This window comes from Clupea harengus, chromosome 3, assembly GCF_900700415.2.
Source record: "Clupea harengus chromosome 3, Ch_v2.0.2, whole genome shotgun sequence".
NCBI classification, from domain to species: Eukaryota; Metazoa; Chordata; class Actinopteri; order Clupeiformes; family Clupeidae; genus Clupea; species Clupea harengus.
In genome coordinates, this window is record NC_045154.1 from 24,591,251 (window position 1) to 24,610,883 (window position 19,633).

At 47.6% G+C, this 19,633-nt stretch overlaps 2 protein-coding genes across 4 annotated transcripts; one reads left to right on the top strand and one right to left on the bottom strand.

Moving 5' to 3' along the window:
• Nucleotides 1-589: 589 nt before the first annotated feature.
• Nucleotides 590-3,495, bottom strand: rag2 (recombination activating gene 2). The gene is made up of 2 exons (XM_031565155.1): nucleotides 3,389-3,495; nucleotides 590-2,315 (listed from the first exon to the last, which is right to left on the bottom strand). The coding sequence occupies exon 2, from the start codon at nucleotides 2,299-2,301 to the stop codon at nucleotides 709-711; it is 1,593 nt and encodes a 530-aa protein (XP_031421015.1). The 5' UTR covers nucleotides 2,302-2,315; nucleotides 3,389-3,495; the 3' UTR covers nucleotides 590-708.
• On the top strand, nucleotides 2,649-12,391 carry LOC116220037 (intraflagellar transport associated protein). Of its 3 annotated transcripts, none has more exons than XM_031565157.2 (6): nucleotides 2,649-2,990; nucleotides 6,171-6,418; nucleotides 6,663-6,790; nucleotides 8,883-8,943; nucleotides 11,651-11,853; nucleotides 12,068-12,391. In XM_031565157.2, exons 2-6 carry the CDS (start codon nucleotides 6,286-6,288, stop codon nucleotides 12,176-12,178), a joined length of 636 nt encoding a protein of 211 aa, XP_031421017.1. In that variant the 5' UTR covers nucleotides 2,649-2,990; nucleotides 6,171-6,285; the 3' UTR covers nucleotides 12,179-12,391. The 3 variants fall into 3 exon arrangements, with proteins under 3 accessions (XP_031421017.1, XP_031421016.1, XP_031421018.1); XM_031565156.2 differs by having other exon boundaries at nucleotides 6,265-6,418; XM_031565158.2 differs by lacking the exon at nucleotides 2,649-2,990 and adding an exon at nucleotides 3,032-3,147 and having other exon boundaries at nucleotides 6,265-6,418.
• Nucleotides 12,392-19,633: the final 7,242 nt, after the last annotated feature.

A 19,633-nucleotide genomic window follows, 5' to 3' on the forward strand; every position in this document is an offset into this window, starting at 1 on the left:
GTTTACTGTCTGAGACATTGTATGCACAGCAAAGTCTAATGTGTCAACGATGATGAAGTATTATTTGTATATTCATTTACATGTTGTTTTATCTCTGGTTTAAATCTCAAATGATGCCACAAGGTCATCATGGACAAGTTGTTGTATTCCCAGGTGTATTTGTATTCTTAGATGTTATAAATGTATTTTGCAGAATCTGTACAATTGTTTTAATGTGATTTATTGACTGAGTATAGTGTATTGAGTAACAATAATTGATTGATTATTGATGATCGATGTACTGATTTAACAGTGAATAAAGATTCAGAAACTTGATGATTGCATGATTGAAATGCATTATACTGTGTTGTGTGTATCATGACATCATCATGTATTATTACGTGCTAGAATATTCTTTTAAATGATGCATACTTTGGTGAACCGAGCCTCTGTGGGAGAGGGTGAAATCCCTACAAAACATAGTGAATAATGAATAAAGAGCTTTAAAGCTATGAGGTTTCAATTAACAAATATTTTATTAAATGAAAAAAGGCCATTCGATACAAAATCAGCTGGCAAATAGTTTAAATGATCTTCCAAAACACTCTGTAGATCATATTTTATTTAAGAAGATTCAGCAACACATATTAATTCCACACATCTCCAGTCAATTGATATTGAGCAACCTCACAAGGTAAATGCTGAACACATCAGAGGCCCTTCAGGAGATCAGTCGAACAGCCTTCTCAGGAAGCTCTTCTTGGCAGGGGTCATGACCTTGACGGGGGCTTTCCTGTGGAGGGGCTTCATGGGCAAGCGCTTTAGGGGCAACTCCTGGCGCGGTGGCGTCATCTCCTGGCGGCTGTGGCTGGCGTGATCCGGGCAGAAGTACTTGTGGTTGTTCTCGGAGAGTCGCACCAGCTCCAGCTCAGGCAGATCCATGCACTGGGCATGGACCCAGTGTCCGCCGTTGCCCCTGGAGCAGAAGATCATGGCGGGCCGCGTCAGCTCTGTGGAGTAGAAAGGCTCCCAGGTGTTGGCGTCCACCTGGCAGCCCGCACAGCAGCGGATCCAGTAGCCCGTCAGTGACTCGTCCTCCTCGTCCTCCTCGTTGTAGGTGTCGCCTTCGCTGTCCATCATCTGCAACTCATGTGGCTCACGGCCGAAGTACAGCTCCTCCGAGTCCTCTAGAGGAGTGGAGTCCTCCAGGTCTGTGGACTCCTGGCTGTGACCCTGCAGGTTCTCCTCACCGCTGCCTCTTTCCTGCTCAAAGTTCACCTGGTACAGGTAGAACGCGTCGGCGGGGGCTGGGTTTCCTTCCGTGGGGACACCAACGAGGGCGCCACCTTTTCCCAGGCTGCCCCCGAACCAGATCCGGCTGCTGCAGATCTCCCCGCTCCAGGGGGGTGCCTCCCGAGGCTCGATGCGGATCCCGACGTCATCCAGAACCACAGAGCAGCACTGTAGCTGCTTCTGCTGGTCTGCCTGGTACCCGCCCAGAATGATGTACTCGTGGCCCGAACCCAGACGGGTCGATATGGCGCTGGTGATGGACAGGCCATTGTCGAGGACCTCGCAGGACAGCTTGGGGCTCCCCAACAGAAGCTCAACGCGCAGGCGGAACAAGTGGGGGGGTCGGGAGTCAGATGACAGGGTGTGCCCCCCGAGCAGGTAAACGCTGTCTCCTCTGCTCAGCGCCAGGTGGAAGGACAAGCCGTCGGTGAGCTCGGGGAGGTAGTGAGCTGTGCAACAGCCATACTCCAGGTCGACAAGGAACACCTGCGGGGGGCAGTCCACCACGCTGTTCCAGGTCTCAGTGGTCCTCTGGGCCGGCGGCAGGTAGGAGCGTCCCCCGAACAGCACGCAGGCCCTCTTGCCGCGGCTGTGCACCATGCTGGCCGTGTGGCCGTAGCGGGCGCCGGGAGGCTCGCCCACCAGCTCCTTCTCCTGGCAGCTCAGGGTCAGCTTGCGGTTGCAGCCACGGCTCTCCACGCTCACGACGTACAGAGCCGCCGACAGCTCGTTGTTGGGGGTGCGGCCGCCGTGGATCAGGTAGCTCTCCGGGTTCCCGTCGCGGGGCTCCAGCCGAGCCACGGCAGGGCAGCGCAAGGGGGGTAGGTAGCAGGAGTTGTTGGAGAAAGAGATGGGGCGCAGCTTGAACTCGTTCTCCTTTATTCGCACCCCAAAGATGCCAGTGGGGCAGGAGCGCTTGGGCCAGCCCTTCTGCCCGAAAAGGAGGGTGTCACCATCCAGCTGCAGCAAGGAGCAGCCAGGCTGAAGAAGACCAGCACAGTTAACTGCAGTCAGGGGCTGAAGGGTCATGGTAAGTTGGAGGGCTGTGGACAAAAACATGCAGGAGAAACATAGTTTATGGTTTAAGTTTGAATTGTGATGAATAAATTATGACTCAATGGATGTGACAGAAAGATTGCATGAAGGGAAAATGTATGTGTTATGCTTTATCAAAGCATTCATTATTTTACATCTGAGTTAAGACTCCATAAACATCTAAAATAAGGAAAAAATATCAGGACCACTGTATTCGACGGTTTCGTTTTCGAGTGGGACTGAAACCGGTGCACTATTACGTCTTATGTATTTGTAGTTTTTTTGCACATTTCCTTACATAGCATTCAATCATTCATAGCCTCATTTCCCAACATTCCGTTCGACAAAACTTTGCTTAGGTTTGCGGGAAAATTGAAAGCAGACGACGATTCAGAACTTAAAACGCTTTAGAAAATCGTCATGTTAAAGTTTTTTTTAATAATTTATCTTCAAACGTTGCATTGGTATGCAGTCAAACGTTTCGAGAGTGGCGTTACAATGTGCTTCCGTTTTAAAAAGTAGCCGCGTTTAATTTTAACCACTGTGCAATCGTGGTTGTCTACGTTAAGTCATCGCAGCCTGCATCGGGATGCGAATTTGCACCGGATTGCCCCCACCACACTCAAAAACCTGATGTTTGTCATAGAATTTTTGGTGCCGCTCAACTTTCATGACACCATAAGGTACTTAGCAACGTCTGTTTTGTTGTCGCTATTAAATTCATTTACCAGCTAATTAGCGATCTAGTTATCTTATCTAACTCAATGACAAGCTAACTTCACCAGACTTCTATCAAGACTGCACTAACTTATACTTGGGAAATAAGCAACTTGAGAATCGGTGAGATTAACCAAAACAGATGTATTTTTTGGCATGCAATGCATTGAAGTCGATTGATTCCCTCCCCATGCGACAAGACATAGAAGCGTGTGTCATGAGTTGGCAACCCTGCAACTTCAGCAGCAGCCTCCTCACTATAATGATACCCTAGCCAGTTATGGCAACCCCGCAACTCCAGCAGCAGTCTCCCCACTGTAATGTTACCTTAGCCAGTTATGCCATTTAGATCCCACCTCCTTACCTGCACAAAGAAAGGATCCTCACGAATGGGACGTTAGGTGCCGTTGGATTCTTGCAAGTCTGCAGAAAGAGAATGCTGTAGACTAGATAATAACGTTGGAGTTGGTGGTCTTGTTTGTGCAGCTTCACTGATTCCATGAGTTTCTCTTGTTGTTGAGGTTAACTGCCTGTGACTTCTGGCTGGCAGGTGTCTGAGCCCCTCACCCCTCAACAACAAACGTTTAGCCTTCGAGCAGTTGGCATAATTTTACTCCTATGCACAGCTAATGTGTTGCTTTTATTTCATCTTTATTTTCATGGTCATTAGGCAGCGGTTCAAATTAAACATCAGACAACATAAAACTACACTTTGGGGAAAAGACAATTAGGTCTACTTGAGGCAAAGAGCTAAGATGAGCTTACCTCTTATTCTTAGTGGCTGAACTGCGACTTGTTTTGCCTCTCAGTCGAGTGCACTATGTTAATATAAAGTATTAGCAGATAATCTCTTCAGTATAGCACTAGCCAGATTTCTTAAACGTTTAATGACTCCCTGTACTACTTTTTCCAGTTCACATACTCATTTAATAATGATACTACTACTACTAATAATAGCCAACCATCAGCTATAGAAATAACCATGATGACCATAATTGGCTGAGAGACAATAGGCTACTTTGTAAAACGTATTACAACAGGCATATACACGCACAGATTAGGCCTGCACGTCATTGGTTACCATTAGGCTACTTACAGTCACTTTTGGAATCGGTATTTTATTAGGCTCTTTGCTGTGTAATTTCTGTGGTCTGTGTGTAATGTGGCTGTATGGATCTCTTGTCTTGAGGCCAGACTGAGGCCCTGTGTACACTGATCTTGAGGGATGTGACCAACTGCTATTGGTATAATATTGCTATTGTTATGGAGATGAAGAGTTTTCAGACGTTTAGTGCCCGTTCTACCTGTGTGTGGTTAGCCAGCTGGATGCCTCTCCCATGATTCCTCTCTGCAGTGGCTGTGCTGGTCATTGATTCTCTCTGTGACCCTTTCCCATGACGCACACCTCGGAAGTACAGGCAGCACGATGCCCTGGTCTGTGTTCATTCTCTCCCCACTCTGACTCCATTGAATGCCCATACCCCTGTTGTCCATCTTTGTAATGTATCACAAAGGTCGTATCTTAGGCTGCAAAGGTCGGTGATTGGACACATTGTGAATTCTCAATATAATTTTCGTCTTCCCTCATAAACCGCCTCTAGAGATTCAGTTGCTACCAGATGGAGACGGGCCCTCAGTTGCTGTTGCCTCCATTCAGACTTCAATTTTTATTAACCATATTAGAGGTTTTTCTTTTTTGATGGTGGTGGTGATTATGATGATGATGATGATGCTGCTGCTGCTGCTGATAATAATGATGATGATTATTCTCATCCCACGGCTACCTCTCAGGACACTATTCAGTAGTGTGTTGGAGAGAATTAGAGTGCAGGTACTTGTCTGAGGGGGAAACACTGCACACGTGCATCACAGTTGGAGAGGGTAGAGTCGGCAGGTTATCAGATCTCACATACTGCTTGTTTTTTCTATTAACCATTTGTGCCCTGTGTCCCTGGAGAGGCAGATGGAGAGACGGAAAAAACACATCTTGCAACACAAAACACAGACACCAGACTCTCTCTCTCTCTCTCTCTCTCTCTCTCACACATACACACACACACACTCTCTCACACACACACACTCACACACACACTAATACGCATACTGTCGTGCACACAGACAGAGGCTGACAGTGAGGAGCAGCTGTTTGGAGCTAATTAGCATAATGCTGTGTTTGAACGGGCTGCTGAGCGAGAGGGAGTCGGAGTGAAACAAAGGCTCGAGCAGCACCAGCACGGGTGGAGCATCAGCACCAGCGCTCTGAAAAACACCAGCAGCAGCAGCAGCAGCCTGCCTGCACCTGTGGAAGGAGAGGGGGTGTGGTGGCACTGCAGGGCTGTTTTTATGATGCTTTAAATATTCTGTTCTCGGCTGTGTTTGCCCGAGAAAAAAAAGCTGGCCTCATCCCTAGTGGCGACATAGGAGCAAAGCTAAGCCCGGGTGGAAAGTGTCCCCTCCACCCCACCCACCCCACCCCACCCCCACCCCCGCCCCCCTCCACCCGATGCTGGTGCAATACAACGTGGAGGGAGATGTGTGTGTGTATGTCTGCCTGTTTCTCTCCATGTCTCAGGGGCTGAATGGAAGGTGTGTGGTGTGTAGGAGCTGAATAGAAGGTGTGTGTGTGTGGTGGTAGTAGCAGTGTGTAGGAGCTGAGTGGAAGGTACAGTGCCAGGCAGCAGGCCTGAGGCCATGCGGGGCCTGGCGAGCGGCATAATTGATAGAGGCGCGTAATTAGAGTCGGCCCCAGCACCTGTTTCTGTCCCGCTCGATGCAGCAGCAGCAGCGCCGCCTGATAACGCCCCTGAGGAGCCATGTGACGGATGGGGCCCCTTGACGGCGCCGATGTGCTGACGAGGCCCCCATCCTCCCCCCCCTTACACACATGCTTGTTCGCCGCTCCTTAATGTCAGAGCTGCCATATGTTGTGTGCAGTCACCATAATTGCGCTGGACTCTTAGAACCATAACTTCACCCCTAACTCAAATCTAATGTAGCTATGATGTGGTAGAGTTTTATGAAAGGGGTCCTGTCTGCTTTTAATCATCAGTCATTTTTCAACTTAACTGACGGCCACTGTCTCACTTTCTACTCCACCCCCCCCCCCACCCCCCCTTTATCACTCTATCTCTCCCTCTCTCTTTCAGTCCATCTCTGGTCAGGTGTTCTGGCCCCGCTAGTTATCAGTGTCATCAATCTTTCCCAGTTTCTACCCCTCTCTCCGCTCCGCTGTATTCCTAGGTCACAGCTTTAGCAGAGAGGATGCAAGGTTCAGCGCCCCCTACAGGCGGTGATCAGCACGAGCAGGTGGTGTCCGCTGCTCTGGATCTCATCTGCAGCTCATCTGAACAGACTTACACTCAGTTCCTGGCCTCCTTCACACAGCTGAACCCAGGTCAGTTTCTTGCAGAGCACACCAATCAGCATCCTGGTTCTCACCTAGTGCCGTATAGTGCCAACACCACCAAAGGGCTCAGGTCCTCACCTGTGTTGTTAGTAACTGTGGATATTAGCATATGCTAAATGAACAACTATAAATACACATATAAATAGAATAGAATAGAAAAATAAATACATGTAATTGTAAATGTTAGCCTCTGTTATTCTGGCTACTCATCCTGATTGTGGTGGTCTTACAGAAACCCTGCGGTCTGAGGGGCCAAGACACACTCTCATAACAGTCACCCCAGAGGACATGAGAGACAACCGAGGAGAGGACGGGGTCACCCATCTGAGAGGGCCGCAGGATCCCCCTCACCTCCTTGAGGTCACTGGCTTTTAGATCTTCTTCCTTCAGGTCACTGGCTTTTAGATCGTCCTCCTTCATACCCCGAGGGCCTCAGTAGACTTGACTGATACTTAGAGCCACAGTCAGAGTCCATCAGTCAGCCTTATATGCCAGCTCAATCCCTAGTCGTCCAGATGGTTTGTCTTAGCTTCTTTTGTTGTACTGCAGAGTATGGCTCATCAGATGAAAATGCAGTGGGTGAAAAAAAGGCCTTCACACCTGAATGTACCGTATTCTCCCGACTATTAACCGTACTGTATATGAACTCCTGTGTATTAACCGCAGTATATTTAACATTACCTCATGCCATGTAGTCGTGGTGCGATTTAGAAGTTGTATTAAGTAGGGATGGGCATTTCAAGCTAAAATACTACACCTACACCCCCTCCCCGCATGCACACACACACACACACACACACACACAAATAAATAACCCATTCCCACTCACAGTGAAAACCATTTCTTGAGCGTATTTAGTGTTATGGCGTTTGGGAATTGATGCTAAACCATTAAGTCGAATCGTTAATTGATCCCTTTGGCACTTTATTTCATTATATCTCTCAGGATTGTTTAATGTCTATGTGAAACCATTTAACATCACCCACAAGAGGTTGTGAACCCAAGACTGCCTTTTATCGGTCAGCTGATGGTTCCCTAAGCCAGGGCTAGCTAGGATAGTTCATAACCCTTACACTTCTCGTGGAGGTTCTCTCACACCTCTTTGCTCTCCATAGCATCTTGTTAAATACAGTCTGGTGGGAATACACGGCACCCGTTACTTCATCATTATGGAAGACTGAGTGTGAATGAAAATCATCTATGCGATTTTGTTTTTACCTGATAGATTAATGATTTTTGTATTTGAATGGGCTCTCTCTCTCCCTTTCACGCTTTACCTGGCGAATAAAAAGAAAATTCCCGTGTGTAGGACCCACCCGAGTATTAAACGCAGGGGTGCAGAAATGTTGCTAAATCAATGTATTAACTGTGGTTAATAGTCTGGTAATTACAGTATATACCGTAGGCGTGCTGAAATACCTGGCTTTCAACTCTACGTGTTCTGTATAGTGTGTGTGTGGGTGGGTGTGTGTGTGTCAGAAGTGGGCACTGCTTGTATTTATTATGTATATGCCTGTACCTCTTCTGTGCTTCATGCCTGGAGGCACAGAGAATTGTACTTTCTAGGGATGATGGAGGTACAGAAACAGTGCTGAATCCTTCCATCCCTCCTTCAGTGAGAGCAGAGGAACAGGCTGGGCAGCCGTTCCCTCTTTCACCTCTCCTCCTCTCCGCGGTCTTTTATTCACACTATCAGCTTGCCTCCCATCTTTGTGTTCTAAGATGTTCGTGAGAGTGATTTGTTTTAAAGCTACATCTGAGCTGCAGGTTTTAAGTGTGCGTAGAGTTTGCATGTTCGTGAGCGTCAGCAGGCCCCACGCTCGGCCAAGTATCGATTTCCGTGCGATTCTGATTAGCAAGCCTGGCGGCTGTCGATACTGTACATCTGCTAACAGTGCAGCGGAGCTGATGTTGTCAGATAGCGTCTCATATTTACCTTTCAGTCCAAGGGGACAGCAGCAGGGAAAGAAAGAAAGAGAGAAAAAAAAACTCAATTTAGAGTAGTCTGCGTATTGGCTATAAGAGCCTCCACGTGAATGTTTCATCTCTGGCTGCGCTCAATCTTAATAACATCTACTGTCCCTGCAAGGCAGATATAAGGTAATAGACCAGATTTGCAGGCAGATAGCCCTCCCGTGCATTAAGGATCCAGCCCTGAACAAAAACAGCGGACAATCAATCAGATTAGTCAAACACGGGCAGGGTTCTAATTTTTAGGTTTCTCAGTGTTGTGGAGGCGCTGTGGTTTAGAGGCTGATGTTTTGGCTTTGGGACACACTGGTCAGGCAGATTGTCGTTCTCCACAGTCCTCCGTGGAGGTAGGGTGGTGTTTCTGTTTCAGTGATTGAGTTGTGTGAATATATCTATCCACTCCATAAACCTGCTCCCATATGGAAGAAGTAAAAAGTATGTGCAAAATACAGAATTTTTTCTTTCTTCTCTCTCCCTGCAGCTGAGTAACAGCTTGGACAAAGCAGCCTTGAGAGAAGAGCACGTCAGAGATGACTTACAAGGTACTGCCCTCTCTCTTTCTCTCTCTCTCTCTCTCTTTCTCTCTCTCATTCTCTTTTTTCTCCAAATTGTGCTCATCATTACTCTTCCTTTATGCCAAATACGGCCGTTTACAGAGCATTCATTTCAAGTGATTCAAAAGAATACAACTTTACAGAGCTTAAACAAATTTCTCCTCGTTTATTTCCGAGGCAGAGAAGAACCAGCTTCTGTGGAAAATTAATCTGCAAAGCAGGCCGCCCGAAACGGCCCACCGTAAAATATTTAAATGCCCAGATAAAGCAAAGTTTTAATAAATATTCTCTTCACGGGCGTATGTAAGGCATTTAAGGAGTTCACCTTACATTTAATAGGGTTTAGTGAATATCATGTGCCTGCCATTTCTGTAATTAGGACTGTCATTCCACTTGATTTAAATATATTACCATTCATTAAGCAGATTCGATGAATGCAAATTGCTGCTGCGGCTGCCCCCTCATCAGAGACTTTGGCACTGGCTGCTGTTGTGTGCAATAAGGAACTCACTTTTAGGGGCGATGGGGGTTAACCAGCTTAACGACCAGTCATCAGTCCACCCATTATACATATGGTTTCTGTAGAGCAACTTTTAGACAGTTTTTTTCATTTTTTTTTATGTGGAAGGGGGAAGAGTTGTGCGTGTATGTGTGTTGACACTGTGTGTGTGTGTGTGTGTGTGTGTGTGTGTGTGTGTGTGTGTGTGTGTGTGTGCGCGCGTGTGTGTGCGCCCGCAGGCCAGTGAGCACAGGTGAAGGAGAGAGGGTGAGGCAGGTGTCAGTGTGTGTGTGTGTGTGTGTGTTTCTGTCTGTCTGTATGTGTGTGCGTGTGTGAGCTTGTGGTGGTTTTTAACGGCTGATTTGTGCCAACCGGTGTGAAAAAAAGCCCAACCCCTTTGATGTTGCGTCTCGGGTGCCAGTCAAAGCTGCTGACAAACGCAGACTGGGGCCCCTGAACTTCACCTCCATTAGCATGCCTAATTATTCTTCAGCTGAGGTGTCAGGAGAGAGGCAAGGCACAGGAGCTGAGGAGAAAACAATCCGTCTATCCATCTCTCTTTCTCTATGTCTATCCATCCCTCCATCTTCCATCTATCCATCCATCCTTTGCTTCCCCTCTAGATGGCCTTGTTCACAGCATCGTTGACAGGTGTGTTCTCTGCACACCTTTGGATAGGGAGTTTGATGTGCGTATGTGTGTGTAGGGGGTTGTGTGCGTGTGTAGTTTGTGTCTGTGTGTGTGTGTGTGTGTGTGAGGGGCGGTGGGGGTGTTGCGGGGAGGTCACTGGGGGTCACGTGCGGCTGCTCGGCGCTCCTCGTGTGCTTGCCCGAGCCTAATGCGCCGTGATTAGGACAGGCGTATCGCAGGCGCTAAGGGAACCCGCGGGGGTGACCTCGGCAGTCATTAGCATGCGGCGTGGTGCCCGGCCGGCCCGGCCTGCTCTTCCCATGCCCAGAGCTAATGACCTTGCTGTAGAGAGAGACGAGACACGCGCTGCCATCTCCAGGGTGGGATTTTTGGGATCTGCCGAGAGGGCACGCTCATCATGGATCAGCATATCGCTCTCTCTCTCTTTCTCTCTCTCGGTCTCTCTATCTTTCCCCCCCTCTCTCTTTCTATCTATCGCTCTCCCTTCCATCCACACCCACCCTACCCCCCCCTTCCCTAGACGCTGGGCATCTCCAAAGAACCCAGAGTATGACTTTCACTGCCAGAGTAATTAGCTGTTTAATTAAGATCAGCATCGCCCCTCTTCACTGCCAAGGCTTCTTGCTGAGTGTGGGGGGATGGGGTTTGGGGGGTAGTAGTGAGCCAGTAAGCAGAGAGGTGGATAGGTTCTGTGGAGGGATGGGGGGGCAGTTTTACAAGAGTGTTCCAACCACATTCATTTCATGTCATTTACTCCGAGGTGCTCGTTCAGAGGTCGCCCCACTTCTCAGAAGGCCTCTTAGTTTCTCTGCTGTCTGTCATGTGTGTGTGTGTGTGTGTGTGTGTGTGTGAGTGAGGAGCCCTGTCATGCTGAGGAGCCTCTAGCCACCTCCTAATGGTGTGAAGAAAGACGGCACCTCCCAGGAACCCCCCCCCCCAACCCGACACACTTGTGGCCTGACACACACTGTCATAGTTCCAGTTGCTTTTGTCGATGTTTTCCTAAGTTAGTTTGACAGAGAGGGTGATTCTTAGTGCTAATGTTCATCACCGTGTTCATTTTCACACAGATCACTCTCATCCGGCCTGTACTGACTGTCTCAGTTTTTTACGAGGTTGCCTGTATATAATGAGTCTTGAAACAAACAAAACTGTGAGGCCTAATCAGTATAAAGATGCAGAATGGAGAAGATACAGTTGCAGGTTTTTAAGTCTACATATGTCTAAAGCAAATCTTGAGGCTAACATGAAAGATGATGATGGCTCAACTGCTAGAGGAAGGTGCTGACCACACCAAGATCATGGCTTTGAGACCCAGGAAGCGCTCATAAGCTATATCATGAAAATGTATATCTATACCCAAAGTCGCTTTGGATAGAAGCATCTTCTGAGTGAATAAATGTACATGTAAATTTAAAACATTTAAGTTTAAGAGATTCAGACATTGGAAGATCGTCTTTGTAATGGAATGGTGGTGTTTTCTCCCTCTTTCTGTGAGGCCCAGTGTTTGGGGATTCAATCACTCAGATCTCTTCTCTCCTCCAGTGTCCGGTCTGCTCCCAGGGGAGGTGGAGGAGGCGGGCCTGCCTGCATGCACGTCCTCCGTCAGCCACTCCACGCAGCTGGAGATGTCCTCCGCAGGAAACACAACTCACTCCACCAACTTGCCATCGGGAGAACACACGACACGCTCTGCCAGCAATGATACGGAAATGCACACAGCACACACAGTGACGTCTAACCAGCAGGTATGGACACGTACCAGGTCAACACCATAGTCAACGGGTTTGATTCCAAAGGAGCGCAAATACTTAACTGAACGTGTCATTTTGTATAATAGTGTCGGTCATAGCAGCAGTAGGGAGCTTTGGTCTAAAATAGTTTACACTGGTGAAAGCTCTAGTATGTGTGTACTCATGTATTTACATGTACACTCTTTAACAGATTTTCTCTCTCCTGCAGGTGGGCTGGGAAGAAGTACAGCCTTTTCACCTGGATGAGGACTTTGATTACGACCATGTGGTGCTTACCCACAAGTACCCAGCACTTCGCCAAAACCCCACAGCCAACTGATTTGTGTGTGTGTGTGTGTGCGCCTGTTTGTGTATGTGGGTGTGTTTGTTGTATGGGTGTGTGGGTTGTATTTGTGTATGTGTGTGTGTGCATGTATGTGAGCGCGAGCGTTCGTGTCCATGATGTAGTGTGGAGGTACTTGATACACAAATCAATGAGAAAAACCGGCAAACTCAAGTGCACGTCGAGTGTTGATTAAACATAATGTTTCTACTGAGAAATCTGCACTTTGGCTTTGTCTCTTTGTCTCTCCTGATGGTTTTTCTATTAATCATTTCCAAAGCTCGGCCAGCCCTTAAGTGGCAGAGGCCCCACTGGCATATTTTCGCTGTGTGCTTTTACACTCTCAGATCACACTCCGAGATGGAGCGGGCAGTCAGTTGGTGATCCTCGCCGACTGGCACTAATGACCCGGCTCGCTGCACGCTCCCTTTGTAATCGGAGCGTTTCCGGCGCCGGGGAGGGTGAAGACCAGTGGCGAATCAGAAGAGTGCAGAGGTCGAACAGCCGTTGCCATTCCGTCCCCCGGTCCACGACAGCGGGAGGCTGAGCATGGTCCTTCAGAACCCACATCCCTGCCGCGCAAACACTCTGGGAAGTCATTCATTTCGTGTCGTTACAACCGGCTTTTTTGCCGGTGCTTTATTCGGCGAGAACAAACGAGGCTCACTAAAATAGGGCAAATTATTACAGCGGGCTCTCTCTCTGCGTGCTTCATCTGTGCTTAAAATTCTGCCGTTTTTGTCAGTTGTTTTGAAGGATTTGACATTTTAAATGTTTCCCTTGAGCCTTTACAAGTGTGTGTGTGGTGTATGTGTGTGTATGATTATGTGTTGGTGTGTGTGTATGTGAGGCCCGTTCTCTGCCCCAGTTAGAAAGGAGCATCTGCCATGCTCAGGTGGGAATCAGCCTGGTACCTGTTTGTGTTTCTTATCAAAGAATCTGTGTGTCATGCATGTGTGTGAGTGTTTTTCAAGGGAGAACGCATGTACTAGTGTGTGTGTGTGTGTGTGTGTGTGTGTGTGTGAGTGTTTTTCAAGGGAGAACGCATGTACTAGTGTGTGTGTGTGTGTGTGTGTGTGTGTGTGTGTGTGTGTGTGTGCATAAAGGTATGTTTCAAATCATTTGAGTTTTCTGGTCAGAGAGGTTTCCTGAGGCGAGGGCAAGATGGCAGACTCTAAGTGGCTCCTCCATCTGAAGTCCTCTCCTGTCACCCCCCCATTTAATTGGTGGTGGGCAGCAAAGAGCAGGCAGAAAAAGGGATGAGATCTTTTCAGCACCAACAGACAGACTTGTCAGAGCTTTTCAGGGAAGGCAGAGCCAAGGAAATGGCGGGCGATGTGGCAGTCAAAGTACTTAGGTGGACTTTTCTTACCTTTTTCAAACCCCCTTTTGTCTTTGTAGTGTAAAACTTTCCCACATTCTAAAGAATCATCTTGGCCGTGTGGTTGATCTAGTCCCCTACCCTGAAAACAAAGATCTTAAACCCACTAGAAAGAGTCGACTTTTCATAGTGAGAATGTTTAAAAACCAGTGGTCTCAGCAGATTTGGCTCTTGGTTAGAATTGGCAAGTAAGGGCAGGAACGCCTTTGTTGAGTGCTTTGTTTGATGTAGAAGTCTTTGTAGGGATATCTGCTCTCAGAGTATGTGTTATGTATGTATGTATGTATGTCAACGTATGAGCAGTTGTAAATGTCTTGTCTCAACTCTCAACTGCTCCCAGCAGTTGTGTATGTCTATTTGTGTGTGTGTGTGTGTGTGTGTGTGTGTGTGTGTGTGTGTGTGTGTGTGTGTGTGTGTGTGTGTGTGTGTGTGTGTGTGTACGGCTGTGGGGGTGTAAGGGGTTACCCCCCCTCTGTAGGTGTCTCTTTGTCCCAGGTGGGGTTCCCAGGGTAACTGCCTCTCAGCTGTATTGGGGTTAGACCACGACTCTGCAGCTCCTGGAGAGCACGATGAGGTGGAGAAGATAAGGAGGGCAACCCCGCCCCTCCCACACACACACACACACACACACACACACACACACCGCCAGGTGCTGTTGTGTTTGTTTGTGGGGCGCTAACAGTTAGCCCCGTTGGCAGGTGAGCCAGCCAGGCAGCCAGGCCACGCAGCGGGGCCTCTTTTGCAGTCTGGTGCAGAGCACACTGCAGAATCACGGTGGTGCTGCCGCCGCCTGCCATACCAGCTGACGAGGGCTGCAGTCCTTGGGTATGACCCAGTATACATTTAGTCAAACTCAGTGAATTTCTCCTCATGGTCCGCTCTCTGTCCTGTGTCCTGTGTCCTGTGTCCTGCGCCTGCGTCTGCGTCTGCGTCTGTGTGCTCAAAAAAGTGGCTCAGATGGAACCATACACTATTTCAGCCAACTAATGTTGTCGCTTGGCACTCAAGGGAGGGGTGTATTTGATTGGCTGTTCAGATCAAATAATCTTTGACTAGTATTGAGGATGGCACCTTTTTAATGTGGCAGTGGAAAGGGCAGTGTAGAGCACACTTGAGGAGTTTCACCTGTAGTTTTCTCCGTCAGGGTTCACCCCCTCATCCCTCATGTACTATGCGTTGGAGCGTTCCCACACCGCTCTCCTACATGCTCTCTTAAAGTCCAGAGGCTGTTCTCAATTATTCCGTCAGATGGTTTGAGGTAACATGTATAATTTAGAGCGTTGTCTCCCAGACGGTTATCATGGATTTAGTTTTTTGGTGTTTAAACATGACTGAAAAGAGGGAACAAGCCAAGGGTGTATTCAAATAATCAATGCAAACTGTACAGTACACAATGTATCCACATGTTGCTTACTGCAAAACCCACTCGGTCTCTGTGACCTCAGTGCATTACTGCTGTAGGTGTGTTCTCTGCCTGAAGGGGGCACTGTTGCTTTGCTGCTGTTATCTGTCTGCGGGTCCCCCATGTCTCCTGTGTGGAAGAGAGAGTGGACAAAAGATCCTCTCCTCCCAGCATGTTCTCAAGCGTCGCTGAATACACAGAAACACACACACACACACACATACACACATACAAACATACAAACATTCGCACCACAAAAGCTCAGGGATTACACAGGGACTGCATGAAATACAGAGAGGAAGAATGTATGCTGCAAGCATAGGACTGAGAGCCTGTGTGGCTTGACAATGGAGTAGGGATTGCATGGAGAAGAGTGGAGGACACTCCTAACTATAGGGTTTTTTGTGTTGCAGAGATGTCAAATAAATATGTGCTTCACAATTGTCAATAACAAAAACAGTGCAGTGTTCATACATACTTGATTTGTCTGCTGAGCCACTCTCCCTGAAGCAGTGCTTTAGTGCCCTTGTAATCTACAGGAGCTTTGGCCCTGTGTAGACTGCTTTATATATTTGCACAGATAGCGTGTGACAACACGCTGGGTTGGAAAGAAAAGGCTGTTCTGTGGCTGTGTCCGGTTTTGTATGATTAGCTGCAACGTTTGAACACTGTTGTGGCTCTGGTGTGTGTGTGTGTTTATTTGTTTGTGTTTGTGTTTACTTTAAGTGACTATACACTTAAGCCATGTTGTTTTCTTGCTGTACTATCTTTGCAGTTTTCCGCCTGCAGTTTTGCACATATGTTGTGTGATATAGGATTGTCTGTAATGTCCAGCTGTACTTTGCAGTACACAAATATATATATTTTTTTTTTGTATCATTCACTGAGATGGTCTATCACTTTGAGTGTTATGCCCACCTTATCTGCGGAGGCCTGCAGTGAGAGTGGATTTATCTGGAAATGTGCCCAGAATGGCAACTTACTTTATATGGAGAGTTACAAAGAACCCGTCACTCTTTTCAGGGAAAAATTGCTGCGATTTTCGAGCAGTCAGCCTTAGAGATGTTGTTCCCTATAATCCTTTTTCTCTGGTTACCTCATCAGTGCAGGGGACGGAAAGGAAAAAAGGAACGAATATAAAAGAAATATCACATGGAACCACAGGTGCAGAGTGACTGCTGCTGGGTTGAGTTGTGCCGGAAGTCTAAAAAAAAAAAAAGTCCCTTTGTGTTTCATTTCACAGTGGACTGCGGTTGTTATTTTCAATTCATATTTAGTCATTTAGCATTTTATCAAAAGACATATCATTTTGATTTGAATTTGTTTGTATGCGTGCTTCCTGACTCCATGACTTTCGTGTTATTATTAAGTGGCTTTGGTTGTAACATCTGCCAAATACTAAACCTTAGAAACTTAGCATCTTGCTCTACCAGCTGAGCTTCGGGGGTACGGTTTGGACAGTCAGGAACATTGTCTAATAATGGATAGGAGTGACACTTGTGGATGTGTGACTTTAAAGCCCTGTAAATACCTATGTATCTATGAACACCGGCTCAGAGACAGCCGAGACTGGTGTATTCAAGGTTGAGAGCCCTCGGCAACATTAGCAGTAAACAACACAATGCTTGAATGGCTGAACATTTATTTTACCTTCATTTTTCTCTCTTTCTCTCAAAAAATGCATTATTCCACTAATGACCCTTTAGTCTCAGTCCTTGATGAATTCCAGCCGGAGGCAGGATTGGGAGGAAAGGTGGGAGGTTGGGGGGGGGGGGGGGGCTGCGGACGGTGGTGGATTTATGCACGTGTCCCCAGGACTTGTTAAGGAGGCACAGAACAGCCGTTAGCGGGAGCGCGCAGTTATTTGATCATTTCTGCTGCCTTCCCATCGCATTTACATCCCTCTGTCCGGCCCTAAGGTTGCACTGATTTACAGGGCTGCGGAATGATCCGGCAATAAAAGAGTATGATAATAAAGCATCATACTGCAGAGATGGAGAGAGGGGAAGAGAGCGAGATCATGGGGAGGGGAGAATGAGAGAGAGGGAGAGAGAGAGAGAGAGAGAGAGAGAGAGAGAGAGGGCGGAGGGAGGGGACGGGGCCGAGCATCTCTAAAACACTGTTTATGTAAATTCCTTCTCATCCCCCCTCAGGGCCTGCAGTTACCTTGCCAAAGCCCAGAGAGGCAGCGCCTCGTCCAGCCAGCCACCTTGGCAGCACTCCTTGCTCTGGATGAGACAGGATTTACGGCTGGATCAGCCTGCTTCACGGAGGGGAGGGGAGGGATGGAGAGTGGGGTCATGGGGGTGTAGAGACCCGACCTGCTGTGCGGGCCAGATCCGCCGGAAAACGGTCCAATCTGGTGTGGCCTCTCTTGGTCTCACTTCGGCCGCCCTTTAATCTTTTAGGCCCGAGTGTTGACACGGAGCGTCCATGACAGATGGGCGTGTGTGTTTCTGCTGGACGTGTGCAACACGGCGCTCGCAGAGCAGCCACATGCATATGCATGACAGGAACTGTCAGAGCACGTCAGAGGCCCTCAAACTTGAGATGCCACGTCTCCGTCAGTGGTGGAGGCTGGGGGGGGGGGGATGTGGTTCGCTGGAAAAGACATGTGAACCTGTTCAGTTTACACCTTTTTTATATTCCCATGTTGAACACAGGTTAAATAATAGAATACGAGATCAGGGAGTCGGTGGTCTGACAGATGTAGAAAATCCAATTATACTCCATATTATAATACAACCATCACTACCTTCTGGCACTGTGACCGCAGAGCCCTTTGGCGTGATGATGTGCCATATTTGTCTAGTAAAAAGTGCCCTGAACTGAAATGATTGAGCTTGACATTTAATGAAGTCTGGCTTTAGCTGAATGCCCTGGCCCCTTTTAAGTCGAGTCATAGCAAGCTGGAAGTGTAGAGCCGTTGTGAAATACCTCACAACCTTGTTTACATTCAAATCAGGAGCTGGAGGCCCGTCGCTGTTCAACACCCTGTGCTTGAGGTGGATTTAAGCCTGCGGGTTCCCAGACTAAGCACGAGGATCAAGCTGAGAAAGCCTAAGTCTGCATCTGAAGCAGTGTGTGTGTGTGTGTGTGTGTGTGTGTGTGTGTGTGCGTGTGCGTGTGTGCGTGTGTGCGTGCATGCCTAGCTGCCGAGAGGCGTACTCTACTGTTGGCTAGGGGTTGCACAGAGTACTCGAGCATTCAAGTACTCGAGCTGTTACATCAATTCTCTAGTTTCTACATTAATATCGAGTTCTCATTATACTCGGTTTCCAGTTAGAGCCCTTGGTAAACAAGAAGAGGGATGGCAACAGCAGAAAAGGTCAATCAATTGTTTGGAAGTTCTTTGATAAAACAGATAATGGCAAATGTTCTTTCCCAACTGTCATTGTGATAAAATAAATGTGCAACAATAGTGAGCTGTAGACGTATTTCTCAAGGATGGCTCTAACATCGAGTCATGTAATACACTAGGCCACTAAACGCAGCTAAACAAATGAAGTTTGGGAAAAAATAGATGCAAGAAAATATGACTAATTTCATTTTTTTAATTGATTCGTTTTTTAATTGATAATTGGCTTACTAATGATGATCAGATTACACTCGATTCACCCAAAAAAGAAAGAAAAGCTGCTTCATGTAAACACAATAAGAACCCACTTAGATGACAGACCCTTCCATCCTGGGCTACTGTAGAAGGTTGGTAACAATAACGCTTATCAGGAAACGAGTCCTCTATTTGTAAAAGTATGCACCCGTGCAACCTCTACTGCTGGCATTTGGGCAGGGTCTGAGGCTGTGCCATGCGTTGGTGTGCTGTGTGTCTCATAAGGGCTCTGCTTGTCACAAAAAATCAGGGGAGGGGTCACCCTAGAGACAGTCTGCTCAGCCCCCGAGCAATCAACACATTTTTGTACTCTCTGATCCCCCCCACCCCTCTTTCTGAGTGAATGTTTTAGAACACAAACAAGATGGATGCCATGCCTCGCCCGCTGCTCCTTTAATAAGGGTCCCCTGAGATGCACCCCTGTGACTTACCACAGAACGGTTTGTTTGGGTTTGTGTTTGTCTTTGTGTGCGCGTGACACAACAGAGAGACACACACACACACACACACACACACACACAGAATGTGAGGGAGAGCACACACACACACACACACACACACACACACACACATAGAGAGTGTGTGAGAGAGAGACACACACACTCCCACACACATAGATAATGTGAGGGAAAGCACACACCACACACACACACACATAGAGAATGTGAGGGAGAGCACACCACACAATTATTGCATGGCCCACATCCAATGAAAGACGCATTGGTTGGCACTTTGTTTTACCTTGAGGCCCCACATCTAATGAATACGCTATTCACTGCATGGTCCACCAGAGACCACAACAGACTATGCCCAGACAAAGAGAGCGGGGAGCAAGAATCTCTCTCGGTTGTTGGGCAATCACAGCTGTTCATGGCAGACAGAATGGACAGAGGATTTTTGGATGGAGTGGGGTAATAGAAACTTGGAGGAGAGAATAGAAAAAGTCATTTTGCAGTCAAGTGTTTATGTGTGGTGGTATGGCATGATTCATATCACCCAAGGAGGAACCTTCCCAGGCATCCAGGTTGTGTGTGTGTGTGTGTGTGTGTGTGTGTG

What these genes read in the sequence shown, in the direction of transcription:
- rag2 (XM_031565155.1), bottom strand. Translation starts at nt 2,301, where the DNA reads ATGACCCTTCAGCCCCTGACTGCAGTTAACTGTGCTGGTCTTCTTCAG.
- LOC116220037 (XM_031565157.2), top strand. Translation starts at nt 6,286, where the DNA reads ATGCAAGGTTCAGCGCCCCCTACAGGCGGTGATCAGCACGAGCAGGTG. An exon ending in ATCCCCCTCACCTCCTTGAG is followed by an intron (nt 6,791 to 8,882) that starts GTCACTGGCTTT and finishes CTCTCCCTGCAG; the next exon opens with CTGAGTAACAGCTTGGACAA. An exon ending in CGTCAGAGATGACTTACAAG is followed by an intron (nt 8,944 to 11,650) that starts GTACTGCCCTCT and finishes TCTCTCCTCCAG; the next exon opens with TGTCCGGTCTGCTCCCAGGG.